This window comes from Daphnia pulicaria, chromosome 1, assembly GCF_021234035.1.
Source record: "Daphnia pulicaria isolate SC F1-1A chromosome 1, SC_F0-13Bv2, whole genome shotgun sequence".
Lineage (NCBI taxonomy): Eukaryota > Metazoa > Arthropoda > Branchiopoda > Diplostraca > Daphniidae > Daphnia > Daphnia pulicaria.
Window position 1 is genome coordinate 9,107,059 of NC_060913.1, and position 27,260 is coordinate 9,134,318.

At 42.1% G+C, this 27,260-nt stretch overlaps 2 protein-coding genes and 1 long non-coding RNA gene across 5 annotated transcripts in view; 1 reads left to right on the plus strand and 2 right to left on the minus strand.

Moving 5' to 3' along the window:
- Positions 1-25,221, minus strand: part of LOC124344966 (mucin-3A-like) — a 322,367-nt gene extending 297,146 nt beyond the window's left edge. The window contains exons 1-4 of the transcript XR_006919791.1: positions 25,208-25,221; positions 23,051-23,057; positions 21,587-21,737; positions 20,442-20,493 (exon numbers count right to left, since the gene is read on the minus strand). The gene's annotated coding sequence lies outside the window, so the exon portion shown is untranslated. Of the gene's footprint in view, positions 20,494-21,586; positions 21,738-23,050; positions 23,058-25,207 lie in introns of the transcript that reaches the window.
- LOC124345738 (CUB and sushi domain-containing protein 2-like) overlaps positions 1-27,260 on the minus strand; it is a 36,959-nt gene that overhangs the window by 426 nt on the left and 9,273 nt on the right. The window contains exons 5-15 of one of the 3 annotated variants that reach the window (XM_046798326.1): positions 15,862-15,952; positions 15,572-15,756; positions 15,348-15,509; positions 15,237-15,270; positions 9,353-9,534; positions 9,125-9,286; positions 9,005-9,041; positions 8,685-8,869; positions 752-917; positions 594-678; positions 422-524 (exon numbers count right to left, since the gene is read on the minus strand). In XM_046798326.1, coding sequence (XP_046654282.1) covers positions 611-678; positions 752-917; positions 8,685-8,869; positions 9,005-9,041; positions 9,125-9,286; positions 9,353-9,534; positions 15,237-15,270; positions 15,348-15,509; positions 15,572-15,756; positions 15,862-15,952 — 1,272 coding nt within the window. In that variant the 3' untranslated portion in view covers positions 422-524; positions 594-610. Of the gene's footprint in view, positions 1-421; positions 525-593; positions 679-751; positions 918-8,192; positions 8,314-8,390; positions 8,567-8,684; positions 8,870-9,004; positions 9,042-9,124; positions 9,287-9,352; positions 9,535-15,236; positions 15,271-15,347; positions 15,510-15,571; positions 15,757-15,861; positions 15,953-27,260 lie in introns of those variants that run through there. The other 2 variants (XR_006919792.1, XM_046798327.1) reach the window with 2 other exon arrangements.
- On the plus strand, positions 9,141-25,883 carry LOC124350813. The gene is made up of 4 exons (XR_006921120.1): positions 9,141-9,179; positions 9,908-9,909; positions 16,695-16,701; positions 25,828-25,883. It is a non-coding gene; the product is annotated as an uncharacterized LOC124350813 (long non-coding RNA).

The following is a 27,260-nucleotide window of genomic DNA, read 5'->3' on the forward strand; positions in this document are numbered from 1 at the left end:
GCGTCAACAGCAATTAGAAAATGAAGAACTGAACTCACATATAAAGCATTTAAGCTACTGTTGAAATTGATGACAGAGCAGGAGATCTGCATGAGATGATCATCTGGTGTGGCATTGATTGTGAAATAACCGCAAAGAGTCGTCTCATTTGCTGTCGAATTTGGTTGTAATATCCCACGGGAGGAATAAACTTCTTGAACTGAAATTTGAAAAAAATTCCGTTAGCAACAACAAAGGTATTTCACCGACGACCTCCCATCAGACATCAGATACAAAATTCTATTTTTGAATGATGATGAACCCTTGGCGTGACATTGGCGTTACAACTGTACGGGTGGACGGATAGCTGGAAGCGTGATGGTTGCCTTTTATTAGTTGCAAGTCATTTAATATAGAGAAAGTATGTTCAGGTAAAATAAAATCGGAGATCAAATTGAATTTTTATTTTCTCCTTGATAATAAAACAACTGAAAACTTTTTATATGAGCGCTGTATGCGGCTGTTTTCAATTGTTATTGCGGCTACTGCAGGCATTTTGAATTATTCCGGCTAATTAAAAGTTCGTTCCAATAGTTTCTATTGCATCGAAAAACCTGCAAAGCAAAGGAATTTATTTGATGGTTGTTGTTGTTGTTTTCATTGTACTCAGCCGAGGTGTTGTACTTGTTGCATCTACACCTGCTTAAGAATAAATGGACAATGGAATAACCGCGTTTAAAGTCATAATTCTTAGCTGTGAAGCCCAGCATACCATCCGAAGCAGTGTAAGTCGCCTGCCAATTGTACGTTGCGGTGGGGGGTTTAGTACTGGCATACATATAAAACTGGATGTACGCGATGTCGGTTTTTGTGGTGACTATTGCAGGAATTGTACTTCCGGTTACACTGTTCAAATAAGTCGTGGTTTTGTCGTAAACCTGAGTGAAGTTAAACAAAAAGTAATGCGATCATTCCACCAAGAACAAAAATAAAAATAAATATGAAGTACAGTAGGGGGCTGCTATCATTTTGGGCTCAGCATTTCTATTTCTATTTCTACCTTACATAAATATAGGCTTTGTTAAACTCCAAATTGAAGGTGGTGAATTCCAACCGGATTCGCTTTCCTGCTGGCACGACAATAGTGACTTGGCATCTCCTTTCCTCTTTGCCGTAGTCGGCGGGGAAGTTGGGAGACTGGACAACACTACTGCCCGCTGACGTCAAGTTGGTGCACATATTCCCGCAAGCTTCAATCTGGCCTTAGCGTCCGCATATGAAATTCGCAGACGCGTAGATTCACGTGACACATAATAGGCAAAATAAAATAATTTCGTTCCTTTTAGACATTTTGCACCGTGTGAAAATTGAAATTCTAATCAGTCCATCGAATGAATGGGCGTTACCTGGATCATTAACGGAACAAGTACTCCCTCGGTTCTGTCGAGGCCAGAAAATGAAAAGTCTGAAACTATAAAAAGACGTAGAAGGAATGTTGATGCAAAATGAAATTTACCGTCACAGAGAAAGTCGCCTGCCAATTGAATATGGCGCTGGTGGGTTTACTACTGTTGGAACATCCAAAGCCAATGTACATTTTGTTGATGGTTGCGGGGACTAGGGCAGGAATTTTGTTGCCGGATGTCGGAGGCAATAGATAATACATGGGATCATCGCCAGCCTGAGAAGACAAACCAAATTTACTGTAGCATCGAACGCTGAAATTCGATTTCTTTTCCTTACCCAAATATAGTCTTTGCCAGTCTCCAAATTGAAGGTGGTGAACTTCAATTGGATCATCCAACCTGCTGGCACGGTGATGGCGACTTGGCATCTCCTTTTCTCTTTGCCGTAGTCGGCGGGGTAGTTGGGAGACTGGACAACACCGGTAGTCGCCGACGTCGCGTTGCCGCACATATTTCCACAGGCTTGGCGTTTGCAAACCAAAAAATATGTAGTCACGTGTAGATTCACGTGTTACCGTTAGAGCGTTAGTCATATTGATTTAAAATTGAATTAATCCGACAATCAAATTGTGCGCCATACCTGGACTAGTAAAACTATAAAGAGTGCAATTAAAAAGAATCGGCCCGGAAGGAATTGGAGTTGTTTTTGTTGTTGTCGACAGCGTCGATGATGAGGCGACTTCAGATGGTGCTGTGGTCGATGGAATTGATGTTGTTGTTGTTGTCTTCACTTGTGTCGTAGATGACGGAGTGGAGGTTGTTGCCTGCCCCCCGCTTGTCGTTTCCGTTGTTGGTGAAGAGGTTGACTGTGTTGTTGTTTCTGCTGTCGTGGCTGGTGATGTTGTTGTTAAATTTGATTCCTCTGTGGTGCTGGTAGTGGTGGGGCCTGATGTTGTTGTTGACGAGGAAACCGCCGTTGTCTCTGCCGCCGTGCTAAACCTCGTTTAATATGCCGGGCCAGTCGAACAAGAAATCGATTTCGATTACGTTGCTATTACAAACGCTGTTAGAAAATAGACGAAGCTTACGTTGTTGTTGTTGCGGAGGTTGTTTGTTCGCTGCTGGTAGTGGCTGGCACTGTTTTTGTCGCTGCATCTGTGCTTGGTGTTGTTGAGGTGACGAAACTCGATGGAGATGATGGAGTGGATGAAACGGTCGATGTTGTCGCGTCCGCTCCATCCTGTTGAGAAAAAAGAATTCAGAAAATAAAATCAGAAACTACGTTTAATGTCGAATATATTCTGCGCTGTGGTTACTGTAGAAGTGGTTGGGGCAGTCGATGTTGTTGCCTGCTCTACGCTTGTCGTTGATGTTGTCCAAGTTGTGGGGGCAGTGCTAGACTTTGTGCTGGATGTCGAATGTATGGCCGGCGTGGTTCCAGCAGTGGTTTTCTTTGGTGTGGTTGCGGTTGTTGGTTTAGTCGTCAAAACAGTTGATGCCTTTGTCGTTGTCGGTCTCGGACTGGAAGTTGTCTTAACGGTTGTTGTCCTCGATGTTGTCGTTCGTGTGGTTGTTTTGACTGACGTTGTTGGTTTGGCAGTTGTCTTGGCCGTCGTTGTTGTCGTGGCAGGTTTGGTAGACGTCGTTTTGACTGTGGTACTGCTGGACGGTTTGACGGTTGTCTTCAAGGGTGTCGTTGTCTTGGATGTTGTCGTGGTAGTTGGTTTAGCGGTTGTTGTCCGGCCCGTTGTCGTCGAGGTGACGGGCTTGGTGGCTGTTGTTGTCCTGGTTGTTGACTTTGTTGTTGTCTCTGCAGTTGTCGTTGGTATCTTGGTGGTTGTGGCAACTGGTTTGGGTTTATGGGCCTCCTGTTTCGTGCATCAAAGATCGCGGAAACAACATTTTCAATTTATGTAAAACAGAAAATAAAATACAACGAGAAAGAGTAAAAAACAACTTACCACGGCGACAGCAGCCAGGCAGACGACAACCAGAAGGAAGAGTTTCATTTTCTATCTAGGAGCTATGGGGGGTTATGAATCCAACGCTAAAATGGGTCGTCTTTTATACCACCGCCACAATTTTCTATATCGATAATTAAAGCAGCGCCAGTTTCTCTATCGATTCAAGTGACCCACAGCTCCACTGTCGCCAACCGTTTTGGGCTATACAAGTCGTGCCACGCAGTCGAATTTCTCCCATTGGTCAAAAGATATTTCCATTGGCACAATAGTGGCGTGCTGGAGAGGTGTTGGAAAATGGAGGGATGGATCGAATGTAGGCCAACAACTGCAACAACATCTGCCTGACTGGGAGCGTGCGCACGCAATTGAAGGGTCTTTTGTTTAGTCCAGTTGAACAGACGGAGTCGCACATGTTCCGGTGAGGGACGTTGGAACGTCGGATACTTCCATTTTCTCTGTACAAAACAAAAAACAAATAAATAAATTAAAAAATCAATCAACAGGTAGGACAGGATTTGACATACAATCGTAACGGTGCGGAGGTATTTCTACTTTAACTTGCCTCGTTCTAGCGCAATAATTGATTGGCAGAGCATCCACGATGTGAACTTGTCAAATCAAAACATCCACGGGATAGTGGCAATCAATTGAATTTCTAAAATTTTGACACATGAAACAGTTTAGTTATAAGGGAGAGATGGAGGAGGAAGGCGAGGAGTCACGCAGGTGATTAGTGCGCCTCGATCAATCAAGTCTGCATGTCAGAGTAATGGTATCTGGTATCTGCCAATAGATTGAAATTGAATGGACTTCAATTCACTCAACATTTAGAAGAGAAAAAAGACATTTCATTCGTTTTATAGAAATATGGCTGACATGCTGGGAAAGAAATAAAATAGAAAAACAGGCGCAGGTGGTTGGTGCGCCTGGGTGACTAATTGGCACAGCGGAGCACAGCATACTGGTCTTTTCACGCCACCCAATGCTGGGCGGGTCAAACTATAAGGTGGGGTTGCAGTTCGTTTTAAATTATTCGACAGGCAACGACAGACTGTGGGGCAGTTTTCGGCAAACATTCGATAGGTTACAGTCGCAAGCGGAGCTTTATTTCTATATACTGTCAAGTAAGTAATTGAATTGCATTTAATAGTAGAGCATTTGACAAATGGACGGGACAAATTGTTGTTACTTCCATATTTGAATGGCAAGGAGTCTTAGAGTTAAGTACACATACCAAATGATGTGACTTGATTCAATTATTTAAGCGATTAACAGAACAAATGATGCCTCTTGTTTTTGGCGGGCGAATCAAACCAAATCTCGAGACATTCATCACCTTTTGATGGCTCGGCTACGAGAAATTGAGAAATAACTTTACCCACATTTAAAACGACCACCACCTGTGGCGACGGAATCTGCGATCTTTCGGTTGAAATCCATTCATTCTAAACGAAGGGTGGCTGTTAAAAAAGTCATTCGAGACCGAAGACACTTTTCAAAATTGGACTAGCCACTTGTCCGTAACTCGTGGGTGTTCCAGCTCTTGTCTTTTTCATTGCATTGCATGTTGAAAGACTATTTTGTTGTAAGGAGTGAGATAATAAACGACAGCTAATACGTAGTCCCAATCCACCCTAATAAATACACAAAGCCCTTCCAATCTTCCTTGGTGTCATTTTTGTCAAGAGAACATATTCTTAATTAAACTAATTTTAAATAAATTACCTCAATATGGACAGTTGGTCCAGTGCTCCAAGGATCAGGGGCAGACCAACTTATCGGTATATAATTGCAGCGCCTTTATCTTCCGCTGACGTAAAGTGGCAGGTCCTAAGGGAAAAGCGTTTGAGCCATAAGTCGTTGGAATCGGTTGAATCACCAGAAATCGGCAGCTTCTGGACGCATCTTCTTAAAACTAATTGGGAGTAAAATAATTAAATGATATTCAAGACGGAATTGATTAAGAGGTCAAACATTAAGAACAATAGAGAATCATTTACATGCTGGCCAAGATGGGACTTGTTGTTGAGTTCACGAGTCTGCGGTACACATTCGTTCTAGCATTCGCCCTCGTTCAAAGCTTGCCCAGTTCGAAAACGGATGCAGGTGTTTGGACTGGATGAACGAACAGGATCAGGCCACCACCCATAGACTCGCCCGGATCCGCGTTGGTCCCGCGTTGGTCTCAGAGTTTTATCTAGAAACCTGCTTTTATTGTTCATAAATAATAGACAAGTGGGAATGACGCCGGAATGACGCACGCGTCTGCTGTATTCCGATTGGATGATGATTAATAAACTCATTTCAGTGAAGACTCGTCCCCACCCCTCCACCCTCTGGTTTCAATTGGTTGGCCAGCAGGCAAGCAACTGGTTGCCTTTAACTCAATACTGCTCGAGAAAACAAACAAACGACAGGTTTTAGGTTCGGCATACTTTTCGGTAATCAATTAGATCAATCATTTTGTTGCATTCATTGATAGGTCTAAACACTTGATTATGGTTAGTAGATTTTGATTTTTTCTCTTATTTAATGAAATTCTGTGTTTAGTTGGAATGTACCGAAAGTTCAGTCAAATTTTGTTTGCCAATGGGGGGAAATTTAAAAAGCGAATAGATTAAAAATATATTTACCCATGTTCTAAACTCCTAGCTGAGCATCCGGCACTAGTTCTTGTCGGCACGGTCTTGTCGGCAGTTCCAATTCGGCAATGCCACCATATAGAAACGACATACTTGGTGCGCTTCCTTCCAACTTGTCCAAGAGCTGAACGGTCCTTTTCGTTTCCATTTGTTGGATGAAACTGATTTTAGAAATGAAAGAGCTCATTAAAGCATTTTTAAAAGTTGTCATTTCTTAAGGACTACGTCGTAGATGTCGAGGAATAATAATAATTACAAGAAAATTGGGAGAGAAAAAAACTTTTCTTCCGTTGCCAGAAACCCGGGTGTGGAAAAATGAAAACGAATAAAAAAGGATGAATCAAACAGATCCTTATAAGATATTTACCTAATGCAATCCACAATTTGATGGCTTTGGCTTGGACCAGTAATTGAGATATGACTTTGCCCACTTTCAAAAACAGCAAAAACTGATACTGACCAGTGACCACCACCTACTATGGCGGCGGAATCTGCAATCCAACGGCGGTTGAGCCGACTGAAATCCAACCTACACAAACAGTGAAAAGTTTATACTGATTGGGATCTGAGACCAATGACCCTTTTTAAAATGGACTCGCTACATGTCCAAAGCGGTCGTATCACTTAGGTATTCAAACTTGATCCTTTTCATTGCTTTCGTGTTGAATGTTTTGTTTGGCGTGAGATAATAAACTACAAGCTTAGTTACCCAGTCCAACTTAATACACACTGCCCTTCCAGGCATGTCCTTTTTAGGCTCGTGGGACTCTCCTTTTCTTTAGAAAAACTATTGTCTCCTTACTTTTTTGGGAAACACCCACAGGGACACGAGGATCTGATGCACTCCCATCTTTTTGGAACATGTTAGTTGCCACTGGCCAGTGACTGTATGAACAAATTCTGGAATGACAACGTAAAAACAAATTATTCGATGAATATCACACAAAATAAATGCTCATACATTAGATGTAGTGTATAGTGATATAACGAACCCGATATTACTTTACCAACTGGGTAGTAAACAACCTGTCATTTCATTTGACAGAGCAGCTGATTTTGAGCAACTTGAAGTTTCACCTCTTACATTGCATCAGGATGTTCAAAACTGTAGTGATCCTAAAATAAAGTCATCTTAAGAGTTCAGCAAACAGATTGCAAGATTATTCAAACAGGATGTACATAGCCTACGGCTTTCACAAAGTTACCTTAGTGTCTCCAATTGCAACTAACTGCAGAAGTTTCCGTAGATGAATTTCATTTATTTGAGATGAAGACCAATTAAGGAACCAAGCAAGCCCTACTCTAATTCACCAGTTGACACAACCTTTTTTTGAAACTGAATGGGTCAATGTGACTCTAGGAGTAGCCCGAGTAGGTATAGCAAATCTAATATAATAGATTTCACAATAAATTCGACTATGCTAAACTTTTCTTTCAACAGTTTAATTTGAATACACGTTGCCCTCACTTTTCTTTATTAGAAAGAGCTACGCGCGATAATTCCATCCATTCTCTGTTCTCAATTTCTCATGTTGTTTTAACATGTTCGTCTGCTTTTGGATATTGCCAATTCGCCATATTTTTTCAAATAGATCCGCTTTCAATCAAATTTATTTTCCTAACTTTTTTCCTAGCGGTTTTTTTTTGTTTGTTCCACACTGATTCCCTTACGGTCTTACGGAATACGGAGGGTTGCCCGTTTTCGTGTTCAAAGCGGGTGGTGGATGCGAGGGACGTAGGTAACAGGTACAACATGCTCCATGCATCGACGACTATTGAAAATCAACTGCCTACCGTCCATATTCTTTTCTTTCTCCCTGAGACGCTTTCAAAAAATGAAATAAAAAATAACATAATTATACACGCAATGCATTCACGCCTGTTAAGACTCTTGTAATTAATCAAACAACAAGTTTCAATCGTATCAATTGATGTGAAATTAAAGAAACCCAGACATGGGAAATGAATTAACCGGACACATTCGGAATTACCGAACAAATCCAAGTCGCGCTACGTGAAACTCGTTGTCGCCGTGAGTCCCAGCATCGTGAAGGACTGATTTTTCCAATGAGAAATTAAAATAATTAAATATGTTTTTAACAAATTTAAATTCTTAATTAATTCAATTAAATTACTTGAACTTCTAACCAACAAATGCGAAAATTACCAATGCTAGTTTAACTTAAACAAACGAATGGCACGAATTGCATTTAAAGACTGAATCAATTATTTATTTGCCAATTGATAATAATAATATAGTTGAAAATCATTTCAATTCACGGCGCTGTGTGTTAATAAAGCACAGCGAGAAGGGAAAAACACCTGCTCAACGAAAAAGACAACGGAAACGTCGTTTGAAGTTAAATTTTAAAATGTTGTTAGTCTGTGAGATGCTGTACCGTTACGCAGCAGTGTAAGTCGCCTGCCAATTGTATATGGCGCTGTTGGGTTTAGTACTGCGACTGGAAATAAACTCCATATTCACCGAGTTGGATCTTGTGGTGACTGCTTCAGGAGCTGTACTTCCGGATACACCGTTTACACGGGACAAATAATTCGTCTCTCTGTCGAAAACCTAACAAGTCAAAAAGATGAACATCAAATGAAATTATAAATCTAAATAGACATGTGAAATGTACAATAGAAAAAAAAAAATTGGTTTTTGTATCGATATGAATCGATGCATTACTAACTTTAATCAATCCTTTGCCAGTCTCCAAATTGAAGGTGGTGAATGTCAATTGGATTTTCTTTCCTGCTGGCACGATAACGGTGACTCTGCAATACATGTTGTCACTCCCGTAGTCGGCGGGGAAGTTGGGAGACTGGACAACACCGGTGCCAGCTGACGTGGCATTGGTGCACATATTGCCACAGGCTTGGCTCCCGCAAATGACATAGACAGACGCGTAAATTCACGTGACATATAGAGAAAATAGAAATTCCGTTCGTATTTTTACAATCTACAAATGGAAAGGATTTCAAATGATTTCATCGAATGAATGAATGTTACCTGCTGGATCGTGAACGTAACAAGAACTCCCTTGGCTCTGTCGAGGTTAGAAAGTGAGATCGTTAGAAACTAGAAACTTATCGGGAGAATAGTTAATGCAATTTATGAAATGAAATTTACCGAGACAGAAAAAGTTGCCTGCCAATTGTATATGGCGTTGCTGGGTTTACTACTGGTACCAATTAGAAAGCCGACTTCCATTGCGTCGGTTGTTGTGGGGACTAGGGCGGGAATTGTGTTGCCGGTTGTATAAGGCAATAGATAAACTGAGTCAGCGAACACCTGACAATTCAAACAAAATTAAGATGACTGAATCATCCAACACTGAAATTCGAAATTTTCCCTTACATAGACATTGGCTTTGTCAGTCTCCAAATTGAAGGTGGTGAAGTTCAATTGGATCATCCATCCGGCTGGCGTGGTTATGGTGACTCCGCAATTTCCGTCCCAATTCCCGTAGTCGCCGGGGAAGTTGCCAGACTGGACAACACCTCCCGCCGACGTCACATTGGTGCACATAGTTCCACACGCTTCGCTCCCGCAATGGATTTGTAGAGGCGTGCAGATTCGTGATTCAATTGAAACGAGAGAGATTTCGATTCATTTAGTCGTTTCAACCTTTAAATTTTTTAGGACGATCGAATAATGTTAATTACCTGGATCTTCAACATAGCACTCAAAAAGAATCGGCAAAGGAGTTGTTGTTGTGGCCATGGTGGTTGTTGTTGTGGTTGTAGTTGTGGCAGTAGTTGGTGCTGTCGTCGTCGATGGGTTTACGGTTGTTGGTTTGGCCGTCGTTGTCGTCGTGGCAATTTGACTGGGCCAGGTCCTTCTCGCTATCAACTTGGTTGGGGTTTTCTGGGAATTGCAGATTTCGCCAAGGGCCTCCTATTTCGGAAATAGAAGTTAGCGCCAGAGGTTAAATATTAAAACCAAAAACGGAGAAATATTTAATCAACTTACCCCGGCAGCGACAGCCAAAAGGAAGAGAATTGGAAACAACTTCATTTTCTACTGCCGAGTTGAAGGGTTATGAATCCTAAAGCGAAATGGATAGTCCTTTATCCACTCCCAGCATCGATTGAAAGTGGAAAAAAATGAGGGACGTTAGAAACAGTTGTCGTCCCAGGTTGACAGGAATTGGCAACCCAAATGGCGACACGTAGCCAGAAAAAAGGACAAACTCTTGTTCTGATTGGTGGACAAGGGAATCCACAACGACAAACAACACCCAACATGAGGTCTGCGATGACCATCTGCGTTTATGTTGTTGGCCGGCCAAGATAAACCGCTGATTCCCTTTGCCGCTGACCAGGAAAAAAAATCCACAAGTGTTGAGTTCTCGCAGTTGTTTTTCTTCTATCAAAACTCGCTTCACATTGTTGGTGAAAAAATGACGCACGCGTCTGTTTTCCGCTAGGGTGATTAATGAGCTCCTACCCCCTCCCGACACCACCCTCTGGTTTAAACTTGCCGATCGAACCAAACGAATGACAATTACGACAGTAGTCGACACAAATCGGTCGGTTACAGCCGCATACTTCTAGTCTTCTACAATCGGATCATTTTGTCGCATTGATTTGGTCAACCCACTTGAAAACGGTTAGTTAAATTCCCTTTTTTCTTTAATTTCGTCTTCAATTCGTAGAATCTAAAGTTTAATCCAACCTACACATAGGCTTGACAGGTTCTAATCAAGTCATTCGAGACCGACGTCAAATTTCAAAATTGGGCTCGCACTATGTCCGTATCTCGTAGGTATTTCAGCTCTTGTCTTTTTCATTGCATTGCATGTTGAAAGCCTATTATTTCTATTCTAATGTTGTCCGGCATGAGATAATAAACGACAGCTAAAACGTAGTCCCAATCCACCCTGGTTAATACACAAAGCCCTTCCAATCTTCCTTGGTGTCATCTTTGTAATAGAAAACACATTTGTAGAAACAAATCTCAAATAAAATTTACCTCAATATTAACAGTTGGTCCATAGATCAAAAAGGGGACGAACTTGTCGATATAATTGCAGCGTATCATTTCCCCCCAACGGCAAGTGGCAGGTCGGCGGAAAGCGTTTGGGCCATAATAAGTTGTTATTTCCATTTCATCAGTGGACCCGTTGAGCCACCAGAAATCGGCAGCCACTGGCGCCACACTATCTCAGCCCCAACATGGGAATTTCACTAAAACAAATAAAGGGAAAGACAATGAAATGATTGACACAACGGAAACAATAAAGGGATCAATATTAGAGCCATTTGAAGGACGAAGGCTATTTGAAAATAATGGGGATTGAAGTCAAAGGTTTGGCTCTTTTCTCTAGATAATGAATCAAATCAAATATACCTGGCGATCATTACAATTCGATCGTTAAATGATAGCTCGGCTTGTTTTAATTCGAAGCGACACAATGGCTATATGAGAAATTTTAAAAAGCGAATTTTAGACTGAAAAAATGATTTACCTATGCACTCTACGTCCAACTGAGTCGGAAGTTCCTACTCCTCCTGGACGACATTTGATAGTATTCGCTCTGTTTGATTGAAGTTGTCACAAGGCTGAACGGTCCCTCCTTATCTATTGCAGTCGGATGAAACTGATTTTGAAAGAGTAATCGAAAGGTGTCACATGAAAGTTTCAGACGATTCACACAAAAAGAGAGTCGAGGTTTAGATACAAATCTTGTAAATCTATATCAATGTGTCGTACACAATTAACGAATTTAAGGTTTTTTTTCTTTTTAAACAAAACTTCTTCAACGGCGTGATTAAAAACGTTTTTTAACAAATTTAAAACATTTACCTGTGGCTGCTTTATTGGCATTAACAGAAAATGGTTAGTCAAAATCTGTTTTCTTTAATTCTTTAATTCCGTTTTCAATCGAAAGGATGCACTATCTCAAATGTTTGGCTCTTTTACTCTTTGAAAATGAATCAAATAAACTATCTGGCGATATTTACAATACGGTGAGCAAGACGTCAAACTGAGTGTCCAGCAGCTGTGTCGGAAATTGCGATTCCACCTGAACGATATTGGGTGGCTGCGCTCTATTTGAATTTGTCGAACGGCTCAATGGTCCCTTTCTTGCAGTCGGATGAAACTTTTTTTTTTAGGAAAGTGTAAAAAGAGAAACACAGAGTCAATGTTTAGATAAAACGATAAAAAATCTATCAACATGTCTTACTTTTAGAATAAGGCTTTTGCCAAATGTTTGAGGTGGCTGTATCTCGTAGTAACAAAGCTGTTGTCCTTTTCATTGGATTCCTGTTGTATCTTATGCAATACTCATCCCAATCCATGTGAAAACAGGACACTAAAATGTTACAGGAATCTGTTTTTTTTTTTAAATTCTAACAAAAAGTGAGAAAATTTACTTGTGGCTGCTTTTTGGTGTCAATAAAGAGTCTTCAAGTTCTCACTCCCAGGAGGTGGGAAACTATTTTAGATTCAGTCCCCAATATTGTCACACAGGACGGAATAAGGTACATCATCCAGTTCAATCTGTAGCAGCATTAGCGGTGACCATCAACTGATACTGAGTGAAGTGGAGTTTAACCTCTTAAATTCCGCAAACTGACAAACATTTCAAATCCTAAAATAAAGGTATGTTTGACACGTCCTAGAAATGAGCAAGAAAATGGAAAATGATTAAACCTGTATGTACATATAGCCTACAACATTCTCAGACTTACCATATCAGCTATACATCAAATAGTAGCAGAAATTCCTAGTAGGCCTACTTTATTTCCACCCAATGCCCCTACGCTTCTAGTCCATTTCACCAACAGACACAACCATTTTTGAAACGGAATGAGTCAATGTTCTCCAAGGAGTAGGAAGATGGAAAATTTACCGAAAAAAAGGCTTTGCTTTTCTCCAAAGAGTTTCAATTGAATAAATGTTGCCTCACTTTCCTCTGTTCTTCTACACATCTATAGAATCTATTTTTCTTTATTGTAGAAATTAAGTTGCTTCGTTCTTTTCGGCGCCATAATTTGTCTTTGGGAGATTGGAGATCCTTGATATAAGATCTTGAATTTTTAACAGTCACAAATCACAATCCATTTCCGTTCCGTCTGCTATCACATTGCCACGTTGCCAATCAGACCCGTTTTGCAATTTCTTCCAGCCAATTATTTTCCGACATTTTCTATTTGTTTATGACAATTCACTGCTTTTCAACTTTGTTTTTGGAATTATCTCTAAACAATTTACCCACTTCAACTTCAAATGACGCTTCGCTTCACTTCGAGTTCGAGCAGCCATGCTTCGACCATGCTTATAAGGGATTTCTTAACGTCTTCTGCTAGGCGTTGCCAGACTACTTATTTCTGTTGAAAATCATTTTGCTTTTTTTATTTAATGCCTTTTTTGCGGTGTCTGTCGAAAAGTTAGATGTTTTTTTATAAGCAATTAGATATAAATTTTAAAACAAGAAATACTACGTATTTATTTCACAGATGCAAAATTTATGTTTCTAGTTTCCGTCACCGTGGAAGAACAAAGAAGACACAAACAAAGCAGCGATTAGCCGATTAGTAGCAAAATAATTCTATAATTATAGCAAAACACAACACACATGGTTAACATCGCATTTGAATCAAAATATTTTATCCAACATTTAACCAGTTCGCCTGCCATCCTAGGGACTACTCCGCGACGATGAGGGAGCCTGAACCAACTTCTTGACACTTGCAGCACCTGCACCTGCAATTCCGCCAGCGAAAAGTGGCCAGGCCACCAAAAGAATTGGGCAGAGCTATAATAGGAATCCATCCAATCGGTTGAACCCAAGAATTGTTTGATCCCTTGCTGGAACGGGTTTATGGCGGGCATGAACCTGATGTAGAAAAAAAAACAAGTACAAGTTAAATAAAATTAGCGATTGGAACCGGAATGTGGTGGACCTTATTACCTCTAACGTTGATGTGTCAAAGAGGTTGAATTCGATCCAACCGTCCACGTCAATTGAAACTCCACAGCTGACGTATTTCGTTGTCTGAAATGAACACACAAGTTGGTCAGTCAGCACCACATCCATCACATCATCTTCCAACGACTGAAATTTGAAATAATTCCGTTAGCAACAACAAAGTCATTTCACCGACGACCTCCCATCCCATCAGAAACAAAATTCTATTTTTGAATGACGATGAACCCTTGGCGTGACATCGGCGTTACAACTGGAAGGGCGGACGGCTAGCTGGAAGCGTGATGGTTGCGTTTTATAAGTCGCAAGTCATTTAATATAGAGAAAGTATATTCAGCTAAAATTGATTCGGATAGATCAAATTGAATTTTTATTTTCTCCTTGATAATAAAACAACTGGAAATCTTTTGATATGAGCGCTGTATGCGCCTGTTTTCAATTGTTATTGCTGCTACTGCAGGCATTTTGAATTATTCCGGCTAATTAATAGTTCGTTCCAATAGTTTCTATTGCATCATAATACCTGGGAAGCAAAGGAATTTATTTGGTGGTAGTTGTTTTCATTGTAGTCAGCCGAGGTGTTGTACTTGTTGCATCTTCACCTGCTCAAGAATAAATGGACAATGGAATAACCGCGTTTAAAGTCATAATTCATACCGTCACACAGCAGTGTAAGTCGCCTGCCAATTGTACGTTGCGGTGGTGGGTTTAGTGCTGGAATACATATCAAACACAATGTACATGATGTTGGCTGTTGTGATGACTACTGCAGGAATTGTACTTCCGGTTACAAAGTTCAAATAAGTCGTGGTTTTGTCGTAAACCTGAGTGAAGTTAAACAAAAAGTTATGCGATCATTCCACCAAGAAGATTAAAATAAAAATAAATATGAAGTACAGTAAAGGGGGGGGGCTATCATTTTTGGGCTTAGCATTTCAATAAAAACAAACTGAATTAACCTTAATCTTGGCATTGTCAAACTCCAAATTGAAGGTGGTGAATTTCAACTGGATCTTCTTTTTTGCTGGGACGACAATGGTGACAGCGCAACCCCTGTACTCTTCCCCCGCGCCGTAGTCGCCGGGGAAGTTGGGAGACTGGACAACACCAGTGCCCGCTGACGTCACGTTGGTGCACATATTCCCGCACGCTTCGCGTCCGCATATGAAATTCGCAGACGCGTAGTTTCACGTGACCAATAATAGACAAAATAAAATTATTTCGTTGCTTTTATAGCACATAATTTTAACCGTTTGAAAAGTGAAATTGAAATTCTAATCAGTCCATCGAATGAATGGGCGTTACCTGGATCATCAACGGAACAAGAACTCCCTTGGCTCTATCGAGGCCAGAAAATGAAAGGTCTGAAATTATAAAAATATCGCAGAAGGAATGTTGATGCAAAATGAAATTTACCGTCACAGAGAAAGTCGCCTGCCAATTGTATATGGCGGTGCTGGGTTTAGTACTGGCGGAACACTGAAAAGTGATGTACATTTTGTTGATGGTTGCGGGGACTAGGGCAGGAATTGTGTTGCCGGTTGTAGCGGACAATAGATACACGGAATCATCGTGAACCTGAGAAGACAAACCAAATTTACTGCAGCATCGAACGCTGAAATTCGATTTATTTTCCCTACATCAACATAGGCTACATCAGTCTCCAAATTGAAGGTGGTGAATTTCAATTGGATCATCCAACCTACTGGCGCGGTGATGATGACAACGCAAGCCCTGTCCTTATTGCCGTAGTCGCCGGGGAAGTTGGGAGACTGGACGACACCGGTGCCCGATGACGTCACATTGGTGCACACATTTCCACAGGCTTGGCGTTTGCAAACCAAAAAATATGTAGTCACGTGTAGATTCACGTGTTAACGTTAGTCATATTGAAATCGAATTAATCCGACAATCAAATTATGCGACATACCTGGATCATAAACAGTGCAATTTAAAAGAATCGGCCCGGAAGGAGTTGGAGTTGTTTTTGTTGTTGTCGACAGCGTCGATGATGAGGCGACTTCAGTTGGTGCTGTGGTCGATGGAATTGATGTTGTTGTTGTTGTCTCCACTTGTGTCGTAGATGTTGTACTCGATGTTGTTGCCTGCTCCCCGTTTGTCATTTCCGTTGTTGGTGAAGAGGTTGACAGTGTTGTTGTTTCTTCTTTCGTGGCTAGTGAAGTTGAACTTGTTAAATTTACTTCCTCTGTGCTGGTAGGGGTGGGGTCTTTTGTTGTTGTTGATAAGGAAACTGTCGTTGTCTCTGCCGTCGTGCTTGAGCTGGTCGTGAAAGAAATTGATTTTAATTGAGTTGCCTTTACAGACGTTTTTGTTATAATTGGCAAAGCTTACGTTGTTGTTGTTGCGGGGGTGGTTGGTGTTGTTGAGGAGACGAAACTCGATGGATATGATGATGTGGATGAAACGGTCGACGTTGTCGTGTCCGCTTGACTCTGCTGAGAAAAAAGAATTCAGAAAATGAAATTAGAAACTCAATTTATCGTCCAATCGATTCTGAGCTGTGGTTACTGTAGAAGTGGTTGGGGCAGTCGATGCAGTTGTTGTTTTCTCAGCCCAAGTTGTGGGGAGAGTTGTTGACTGGGGTATTGTTTCTGTCGTCGCGGCTGGTGTGGTTGTGGAGGTTGTTTTCTTCGTTGTTGTTGTTGGTTTAGTCGTCAAAACCGTTGATGGCTTTGCCGTTGTTGGTCTCGGACTGGAAGTTTTCTTGACGGTTGTTGTCCTCGACGTTGTCGTCGGCTTAAGGGATGTTGTCGTCCTGGCGGTTGTTTTGACTGACGTTGTTGTCTTGGCAGTTGTCCGTTTGGCTGTTGTTGTCGTCGTGGCAGGTTTAGTGGACGTAGTTCTAACGGTGGTTCTGCTGGAGGGTTTGACGGTTTTCTTCGAGGTGACGGGCTTCGTGGTCGTTGTCTTGGATTTTGTCGTGGTAATTGGCTTAACGGTTGTCTTGGATTTTGTAGTAGATTTAACCGACGAGGTTGTTATCCTCGCAGTTGTCTTGGCGGTCGGTGTTGTTGTCTTTGCAGTTGTTGGTTTCTTAGAGGTTTGGGCCTCCTGTTTTGTGCGTAAATAAAATAATAATGCACCACATTATTTTAATTTTAAAAAGAGACATGGAACATAATGCAACTAAAATGAGAAATAATCAAACAACTTACCGTAGCGACAACCAGGCAGACAACAGCCAGAAAAAAGAGTTTCATTTTCTATTTAGGAGATGTGGAGGGTTATGAATCCAACGTCGAAATGGGTCGTGTTTTATACACTCGCCGCGTTTTTCTATATGGATAATTTGAATGGCGCCGGTTTTTCGATCGATTCCAACGAAACCGGACAACGCAGCTGCAAATCTCGCCACCCGTTTTGGGCTATACAAGTCGTGACACGTAGTCAAATTCCCGTCCTTGTTCCACAAGTGTTCCGATTCCCTTACGGAGGGTTGCCCGTTTGCTGCGTGTTCAAAGCGGGTGGATGCGACGACTGTAGGTAAAACACCCCATGCAACAACTACCTGCCTGCCTGGGACGGTGTGCACGCAACTGCAGGGCCTTTGCAATCCAGATGAACAGACGGAGTTGCAGGTGTTCCGGTAAGGGACGTCGATCGTTTTTTCCATCTGTTCCCTTTTGGAGCTGGACAGTTTCGGAAACTATTACTGAAAATAGTAAGTAATGAAATAAAATCAAATGCAATTACATACAATTCATTTGAGCCTGTTAAGACTCTTCTAATTAAAATCAAACAATAAGATTCAAACGTATTAATTGATGTGAAATTCAAAAAACCCAGCCATGGGCAATGAATTATGAATTCGGAATTATCGAGAACGACAAGTTGCGTTACCTGAAAGGGTTTCGCATTCAGCCAACAATTTGTTCAGTTTGGGTTTGGTTGAACCACCGCGGGCAGGGCAGGATGCTCGTTGTCGCCGTGGGTCTCTGTTAAATTTTAATTCACTAAAAAATTAGTTGGGAGCAATTATTGTTTTCTTTTAGAAATTTAGATTATTTATTTAGATTTCAAATTTAATTTTAGTAGACCTTACTTTCCTCAATTATTCATTCCGGAGTCTGGACAAAGGAAAATAGGAGCGAAAATTCCATTCCGCATTTTGGTTTCAACATTTGTCTGCTCGCATGTTGCCATTTTGCCTATATCCGACCCGTTTTGCATTTTTCAGCCATTTAGTCATTCGTCAATCAAATAATCAATCAATAAATCTTTATCGTTTGTAAAACTTGCTAATTAATAATGAAACAGCTGGAAATCCTTCAACATTCTAAACAGCAAATGAAAATTGTAGATTCTCTACTTTTCTATTTATTTCAATACTTGAGAACCGTTGGGAAGCTGCACATCAATGTTTAAAAGCAATGCAGAGCCATTAAGGGGCCCTTAGGCGCTGCTGAGCAATGTTTAATGATTTTCCCCGCCATTAAAAATAATAAAATGACTACATTTCGTTGAGATCGAAAAGGACTCTCACCAATGATGCGCGCATTGTTATATGACAGATAATTGTTCCATTTTGTTTCTCCCAACTGATTCGTCGATAGTCTAAATGGTAACACACAATCAAACATTTTTCCAAAAGGCCAAGAGAATTTGACGGCCAGCCGTGAATGAAGTCAACTTGGGTGCTGCTTTTATTACGGTCCTACCGTGAATTGCGCCTGCCAACTGGCAGGAATTAAATTGATCGGCACAAAATTATTATTTTTATCCGTATTGAAAATGACCGCCATTTGATTAGTCCGGACAGTTGTCAACGGAGCAGAGGGAAGGACGTAGCCGGTGAGATTTGCCGCTAGAATCGTTCCGTTTGCAGGCAATCCGTCGTAGACCTAGAAAAGATACGGAATGTCACTTTAAGATCAAAGAAACACAGCCCCAAAATACCCCCCCCCCCCCTCAAAAAAAAAAGATTGAATCAACTTGCAGTGATTAAGTCTTTATCCTTCTCCACGACGAATTTATTGATGAATGTCAGTTTAATTTTACTGCCTGGCGAGGCGTTGATCGTGTAGAGGCAGTTGATGTACGAGGTCTTCAGCAAGTAAACCCCGTAGTCTTTGGGGAAGTTGAGAGACTCGATAGTCCCGCTGGTTGGCGTCAGCATCGTACAAGTCCCGCAGGCTGTGCTCCAATCAAAATTGAGAAAATGAAAGTCAAATTGTTTTTGAAAAGAAAATTCACGAATAAGATTATACGTGATTCAGAGGCTGTGGTAAGAGCTACAGTAGTGCAGGTCACAGGTGAGGCGGTAGTCGTGGTCGACTGCTGCGTGGTTGATTTGAATATGGTAGAACTTGGCAGTGTCGGCAATGTTGTGGAGGTTGTTGGCTGGCTGGTGGTCGTCTCTGCGCCAGTCGTTGGTGTTGTTGACGGAACAGCAGTCGAGGTTGTTGTGGAGGTTGTTGGCTGGTTGGTTGTTGTCTCTGCGCTATTCGTTGGTGTTGTTGACGGAAAGGCAGTCGAGGTTGTTGTGGAGGCTGTTGGCTGGTTGGTTGTTGTCTCTGCGCTAGTCGTTGGTGTTGTTGACGGAAAGGCAGTTGAGGTTGTTGTTTGCTCTGTGCTTGCCGGCACTACCGTGAACGTCGCCTGCCATTTGGCGGGCTTCAAATTGAGTGGCATAGCGTTATTATTTGAATCCGTCTTGAAAGTGAGTGCCATTTGATTATTCGTTACAGTCGTAAACGGAGCAGGGGGGAGGACGTAGCCGGTGAGAGAGTTCGCTAGAATCGTTCCGTTCGGAGGAACTCCGTCATAAACCTATAAGAGATACCAATATCACTTAGCAAACCAAACAGACCCCAACCAAATCTGAATGAGAATCAATCAACATGCAGCGATAAGGTCAAATTTTTGTTCCACGACGAACGTGGTGAATGTCAGTCGTATTTTCCAGCCCGGTGAGGTATTGATCGTGTAAAGGCAGTTGATGGTCGAAGTATTAGGAGAGTAGACGCCATAGTCTTCGGGGAAATGAAGAGACTGGATGGTCCCGCTGACTGGCGTCAGCATCGCACAAGTCCCGCAAGCTGCGCCCCAATGGAAATGGAAGAAAATGAAAATCAAATTGTTTTTGAAACACTAAATTCACGAAAATAATTGTACGTGATTGCGAGACTGTGGTAGTAGCTACCGCAGTACAGGTCGCGGTAGGTGGGACGGTAGTCGTGGTTGATTGGGCCGTTGGGTTGACCGTGGTAGTAGGACTTGGCCGTGTCGACGATGTTGTTGCTGTTGTGGTGGTTGTTTGCTCTGGGATGGTAGTGGTGGTGACTTTGGTTGTTGTCTCTGCGCTAGTCGTTGGTGTTGTTGGCGGAACAGCAGTCGAGGTTGTTGTCTCTGCGCTAGTCGTTGTTGATGGAACGACAGTCGAGGTTGTTGTAGAGGTTGTTGTCGCTGCGCTAGTCGTTGGTGTTGTTGACGGAACAGCAGTCGAAGTTGTTGTGGAGGTTGTTGGCTGGCTGGTGGTCGTCTCTGGGACTTTGGTTGTTGTTGTTGTCTCTGCGCTTATCGGCACTATCGTGTAATTCGCCTGCCAACCGGCGGGCCTCAAATTGAGCGGTAGACCGACATTATTTTTATCCGTTTCGAAAACGACTGCCATTTGGTTATTCGTTACAGTCGTAAACGGAGCAGGGGGGAGGACGTAGCCGGTGAGAGAATCCGCTAGAATCGTTCCGTTCGGAGCCATTCCGTCATAAACCTATAAGAGATACAAAATATCACGCTTCAACAAATGCAGGACCCAAATTATAGGAAAAATAGTCTGAAAATGAATCAACTTGCAGTGACAAAATCATTATTGTTGTCCACGATGAATTTGCTGAATGTCAGTTTAATTTTACTGCCCGGCGAGGCGTTGATCGTGTAGAGGCAGTTGATGTACGAGGTCTTCAGCAAGTAAACCCCGTAGTCTTTGGGGAAGTTGAGAGACTCGATAGTCCCGCTCGTTGGCGTCAGTATCGTACAAGTCCCGCAGGCTGAAAATCGAAAATTGAGATAGTGAAATGACAATCGCAATATTAGGCGTGACTGATTATTAGACGACAATTGATTTACGTGATTCAGATATTGCGGTGAGAGCTACCGTAGTGCAGGTCGCGGTAGGTGAGACGGTTGTCGTGGTCGGCTGCTGCGTGGTTGATTTGAATGTGGTAGAACTTGGCCTTGTCGTCGATGTTGTTGTTGTTGTGGAGGTGGTTGGCTTTGGGCTGGACGTGCTGCTGCTCGATGTTGTGGCAGCGGTTGGGTTCAACGAGGATGTCGTCGTTTTAGAAACCCGAGTCGTTCCAACGGTTGTTTTGACTGACGTTGTTGTCTTGACGCTTGTTGGTTGGGCTTTCGTCGTGGCTGGTTTTGTGGTTGTGGGTCTGACAGTTGTCGTCGTCTTGCTGGACGGAGTCGTCGCGGTGGTTTTCTTTGCTGTTGTTGTTGTCGTTTTCGGTTTGAGAGTTGTCGTTGTGACAGGCTTTAAAGTGGTTGTCGTTCTCTCAGTGGACGTGGTGGTTGTCTTCTTAGCAGGGTGTCCAGGGGGTTTTGGAGGTCCAGGCGGTGGGGCCAACTGTTTTGCGCAAAGACAGGCCAATTATCAAAGTAGAAACAGAAATTTAGTCAAAACAACTTACCCCAGTAGCGGCGACAGCCAGGCCGACGACAGCCAAAAGGACGACAATAGGAAAGGACTTCATTTTCTTTCTATTTCTAGACGATTGTGAGGGTTATGAATCCAACGACGAATGGGTCGTCTTTTATACGACCACTGGATCCGGTTTTTCTCTATCGATATTGAAGCGGGACAAAAGGAGGGACGTTAGAAACAGTTGGGTTCTCTCGTGCCACGTTCATAGGAATTGGCAACCCAAATGGCGACACGTAGTCGAAAACAATAACAACCCTTCTTCTTCTGACTGGCTAGGAGAAGGGAATCCACAACGTCACCCTTCATCAGGTCTGCATAGAGCATCTGTGTTCTCATTGATGCCGGCCAAGATAAGCTCGTGAGTACCCATTAGTCATCAATTCTCCCCCCAGTTTGAAGCCATCTAGTCCTCTTGAAAACGGATGCAGATGTTTTAATGAGGACCAGCCCAGGATCTCACGTTGGCCAAAAACAAAATCGAGGCCACAACCGTTGACGCAGGTAACCTGCTTTCAAAAAATGTCTGTGGAAACCAAAAAAAAAGGTGGCAAATGACGCACGTAGCTGTGTTTCACTGGGGTAATTAATTGACTTGTCTCCTCGCAACTGCATCCCCCACCCCCCATCCGGGGACTACACCCATCATCAGGACTGCATAGAGCATCTGTGTTCCAATTTATGCTGGGGCCAAGATTGGACCTGTGCTGATTCACACTGTCCTTGGTCATAAACAAAAAAGTATAGAACTCACTATGTCTGGGGTGCCCAGGATCGAATTTGTCCTCGTTTAAAGACATCTAGCCCAATTGAAAACGGATGCAGATGTTTCAATGACGACACTCAATAAACGAACCGGATCCAAAACAGACCAGCAGGGATCCGCGTTGGCAAAAAAGAAAGAAACGAGGCCACAGCCGTTGTCGCAGTTTTCGTTTGGCTTAAAACCTGCTGCTTTAACATTGTTTTCTATGGAAACCAAAACAAGTGGGAATGACGCACACGGCTGTGTTCCGCCCGGGTAATTAATTAACTCATCTCCTCATCGCAACTGCATCCCCACCCCCTTTCCACCGACACCACCCTCCCTCCCGTCTACCATTGGTTTGCCAACACCTTGCGTATGGCGAGTGACTGATTACCTTTAACTGACTGCTCAAAGAGAAAGCATTAATGACAGGTATGACAGTAGTCGACCAAAAACGGTCGGCTACAGGCGCACACTTTCAGGCAATCATTTCGTCGCAGTTATTTGTCAACGCTTGGAAATGGTTAGTCAAAATCTGATATCTTTAATTCTGAAATTCCGTTTTCAATTAAAATGCTCTTTAACTTTGGCTATGAATTAAATAACTATCTGACGAAACTCACAATACGGTGTGGAATGCTCGGCTAGAACTGTAAGACACAGACGTGAAATTTAAGAAGCGAATAAACTGAACAATATATTTACCCATTTTCTAATGTCGTCAAACTGCGTGTCCAGTACCTGTGTCGGAAGTTGCGATTCCACCTGAACGATATTGGGTGGCTGCGCTCTATTTGAATTTGTCGAAAGGCTCAATGGTCACTTTCTTGCAGTCGGATGGTACTTTTTATAAAGAAAAGTCAAGGTTTAGATAAAATGTTTAAACATCTACCAATGTGTCTTACTTTTAGAATAACGCTTTTTCCAAATGTTTGAGATATCTGTAAATGAAATCAGAAACTCAATTAAACGCTCAATCAATTCTGAGCTGTTGGCAGGGTAATCATGGAAGTGGTTGGGGCAGTCGATGTTGTTGTTTGCTCTGCCCTTGGCAATGATAAATGTTGCACAAGTTGTGGGGAAAGTTGTTTCTTTCGTTGCGACTGGTGTTGTCGTTTCACAAATTTCAAATGACTTTCAGCATGTGAATTTTGGAACTTCTAAAATTATAAAACCAAACCCGATTAAGACCTGTTTAAAATGTCAGAGAATTGAGCAAACAAATGATGAAAATTTGACGTACTTAGCTTACAACCATCAGACTTTTACGTTGATGTATTCCATGTCAACCAGCTGTGTGAGTATTCCCATAGATTACTGAGACCAATAAGGACCTATTTTAAAAGGCCAACAAAGGATCCCAATCCCAACCCTGCTGAACTCTTCTTCAACAGCTATGACACAACCTTTTTTGAAACTGAACAACTCCATTTGATCCACAAAGACTGCAAATCTTCAGTAAACTAGATTCTAGAATAGTTTATACAATGCTTAACTTTTTACAAGAAGTTTCGTTAAAATATATGTTGCTTAGTGCTTAACTGCTTACAGCCAAAGTTTCAGGTAATTTTTCAGCCACAATAAGGTCTTGAATTTTTTACAGCCACGATCCATTTCCGTTCCGTCTGCTATCACATTGCCACGTTGCCAATCCGACCCCTTTTGCAATTTCTTCCAGCCAATTATTTTCCGACATTTTTTATTTGTTTTTTATTATGACCGCTACGATGCAAATCGTTCTATAACCTTTAACACAAGACGTTTTAAGATCCCTTCGATGGACAACATTTATTGACCACTTCAGCTAAGATTCCTGCCTGCGAATTCTGCCTTAACTGGCCAAGCCCTAACCAGCCTGGGGGGATTGCATATGACTGCGGAGTTCAATAGAAATCCTGTTCCGTCATCGTGAAATTAAGAAACGGAACGCAACGACCTTTTTGAATTGTGGCCGCGTGAGTTTAAAATCCCCCCCTGCACACTTGACCAGTCACATTTATGGGTGACACTTCGCCATTCTAGTCGAAACACTTTCCAACGACCAAATAACTGAAATATAAAGCTTATTGAACTCTACTTGGGTAGCAGATCTTGCACGAACGCAAGGCACCACGTCAATGCAATGGCATTTAATGACGCAACAACGACAGAAAAGGAAGGGAAACTTATAAACGACAAGGTTGGCGTAATTGAGCTCTTTTCTGTCACATCAAAGTTCTTTTGGGTAAGTATCGATTCCTTATTGGAAAGACCTAGAAATATTTTCGTTCGTTTCTATTTACCGTCAGCCCAGCAATAACAGAACAATCTGACGGGGAAGCAGGGAGCGGAAGGTTGTCGCCTATAGTGGTTTAATAAAGCAGAGATTTGGCCAAGTAATAAGTGGTTAATAGAGAATTAACTTAGGGCTAACAATTAGGGACTAAATAGATTTATTTTGATTTTGCCAATTCATTAAAAAAATAGCTTTGAAGAAAAGAAAAGTTTGTTGTCTGTTCAATAGTTTTGAGGTGATTGCTTTAGGTATTTGCATCGGTGCATAAGATGAGAAGGCATTTATGTTATTATCGTCGTTGTTGCTTTTTCCGTTGTAGTCACAGTACTGGTTGAATCTTCCTGCTCAAGGATAAAGAAAATAGAAACGGCGTTTAATGTCAAGATATCATTTTTAATGTGGAGTTTTGAGTCTGACCGTCACACAGCAGTGTAAGTCGCCTGCCAATTATAAGTTGCGGCGTTGGGTTTAGTACTTTTGCGGGTATAAAACTGTATAAACATTATGCTGGATCTTGTGGTGAATACTGGAGGAATTTTACTTCCGGATACACCAAACAAATAATCCATGTGTTTGTCATCTTTAACCTGAAACGTCAAACAAGTTATAAAATACAATTGAAAAACATAAAATAAACAACACGAACAAACACGTCATGATGGCTTTAACGTTTCAATCAAATATCATCGGTATGAATCGCCGAATCGGCATTGCTTACATCGACAGAGCTGACGTTAGTCTCCACATTGAAGGCGGTGAATTCCAACCGGATTTTCTTTCCTGCTGGCACGATAATAGAGACAACGCAATACCTGTCCTTATTCCCGTAGTCGGCGGGAAAGTTGGCAGACTGGACAACACCGGTGCCCCCTGACGTCACATTGGTGCACATATTTTCGCATCCTTCGTGTCCGTAAATAAAACCCGCAGACACGTGCCATAGATAAAAATAAAATGTCGTAAGTTAGATCTTTTAACCGTTTAAAAATGAGATTTCAAATGATTTGAACGAACGAATGGGCGTTACCTAATGGATAATAGACATAACAAGAACTCCCTTGGCTCTGTTAAGGTTAGAAAATAAAATGTATGAAAGGGAAAGAAAATATCGCTCGAATTGTACATGCGAATGAAGATTACCGTCACAGAAAAAGTCGCCTGCCAATTGTATACGGCGCTGGTGGGTTTCGGGCTACTGCTTTGACAGAAAAAGTAAATGTACATGAAGTTGGTTGTTGCGGGGACTAGGGCAGGAATTGTGTTTCCGGCTACAACGTAATCTAGACCGAAATAGGGGTCGGTTTCATCGTAAATCTGAGAAGTCAAACAAAATTTGGATCACTACGCACGTGGAACACTGAACTTTGATACATTGCTCACATAAACCTGCTGTTTACCAAACAAGAATTATCACTACGCCGATTAATGAAACACAGTAATGGACTGGGCATCAATTAAATAATTAAAATGACGATTTCATGCTTACACCAATAGAGCAGACGTTAGTCTCCACATTGAAGGTGGTGAATTTCAATTGGATCATCCATCCGGCTGGCACGGTTATGCTGACTAAGCAATATCCGAACTCATTCCCGTAGTCACCGGGGAAGTTGGGAGACTGGACAACACCTCCCGATGACGTCAAATTGGTGCACATATTTCTGCAGGCTTCGCATTCCCAAAAAGAAGGAAATGCGTAGGAACGTATAGATGCACGTGTTGTCGTTAGTCATATTGAAATCGAATTAATCCGACAATTAAATTATCCTCCATACCTGACCTAGAACCAGAAACAGTGCAATTAAAAAGAATCGGAAAAGGAGTTGTTGTTTTGGTTGTCGTCCATAGCGTCGATGATGAGGCGGCTTCAGATGGTGTGGTCGATGGAATCGATTTTGTTGTTGTTGTCTCTACTTGTGTCGTAGATGTTGTGGTGGGTGTTGTTGCCTGCTCCCCGCTTGTCGTTTCCGTTGTTGGCGAAGAGGTTGACTGTTGTGTTGCTGTTTTTTCTGTCGTGGCTGGTGATGTTGTTGTTAAATTTGCTTCCTCTGTGGTGCTGGTAGTGGTGGGGCCTTTAGATGTTGTTGACGAGGGAACTGCCATCGTGGTTGACCTGATTGAATTTGCCGTGTCAGTCGATGGAAGAAATTGATTTTGATGGCGTTGCCATTGCAGACGCTGTTCTAATGGGCGAAGCTTACGTTGTTGTTGTTGCGGAGGTTGTTTGTCTGCTGGTAGTGGCTGGGACTGTTGTTGTCGCTGCTGCTATGCTTGGTGTCGTTGAGGAGACGAAACTCGATGGATATGATAATGTGGATGAAACGGTCGATGTTGTCGTGTCTGCTTGACTCTGTTGAGAAAAAAGAATTCAGAAAATGAAATCAGAAACTCAATTTATCGTTGAATGTGAGCTGTTGGTAACCGTGGAAGTGGTTGGGCCACTTGATGTTGTTCCCTGCTCTGCCCTTGTTGTTGATGTTTCCCAAGTTGTGGGGGAAGTTTTTGTTTCTGTCGTCGCGACTGGTGTTGTTGTGGAGGTTGTTTGCTCTGTGATGCTGGTCGTGGTTGTTGTCGGTTGTGTTGTTTCTGTTCCCGTTGTTGTCTGTGTTGTTGTTGGGATAGCAGAGGACGTCGCTGGTG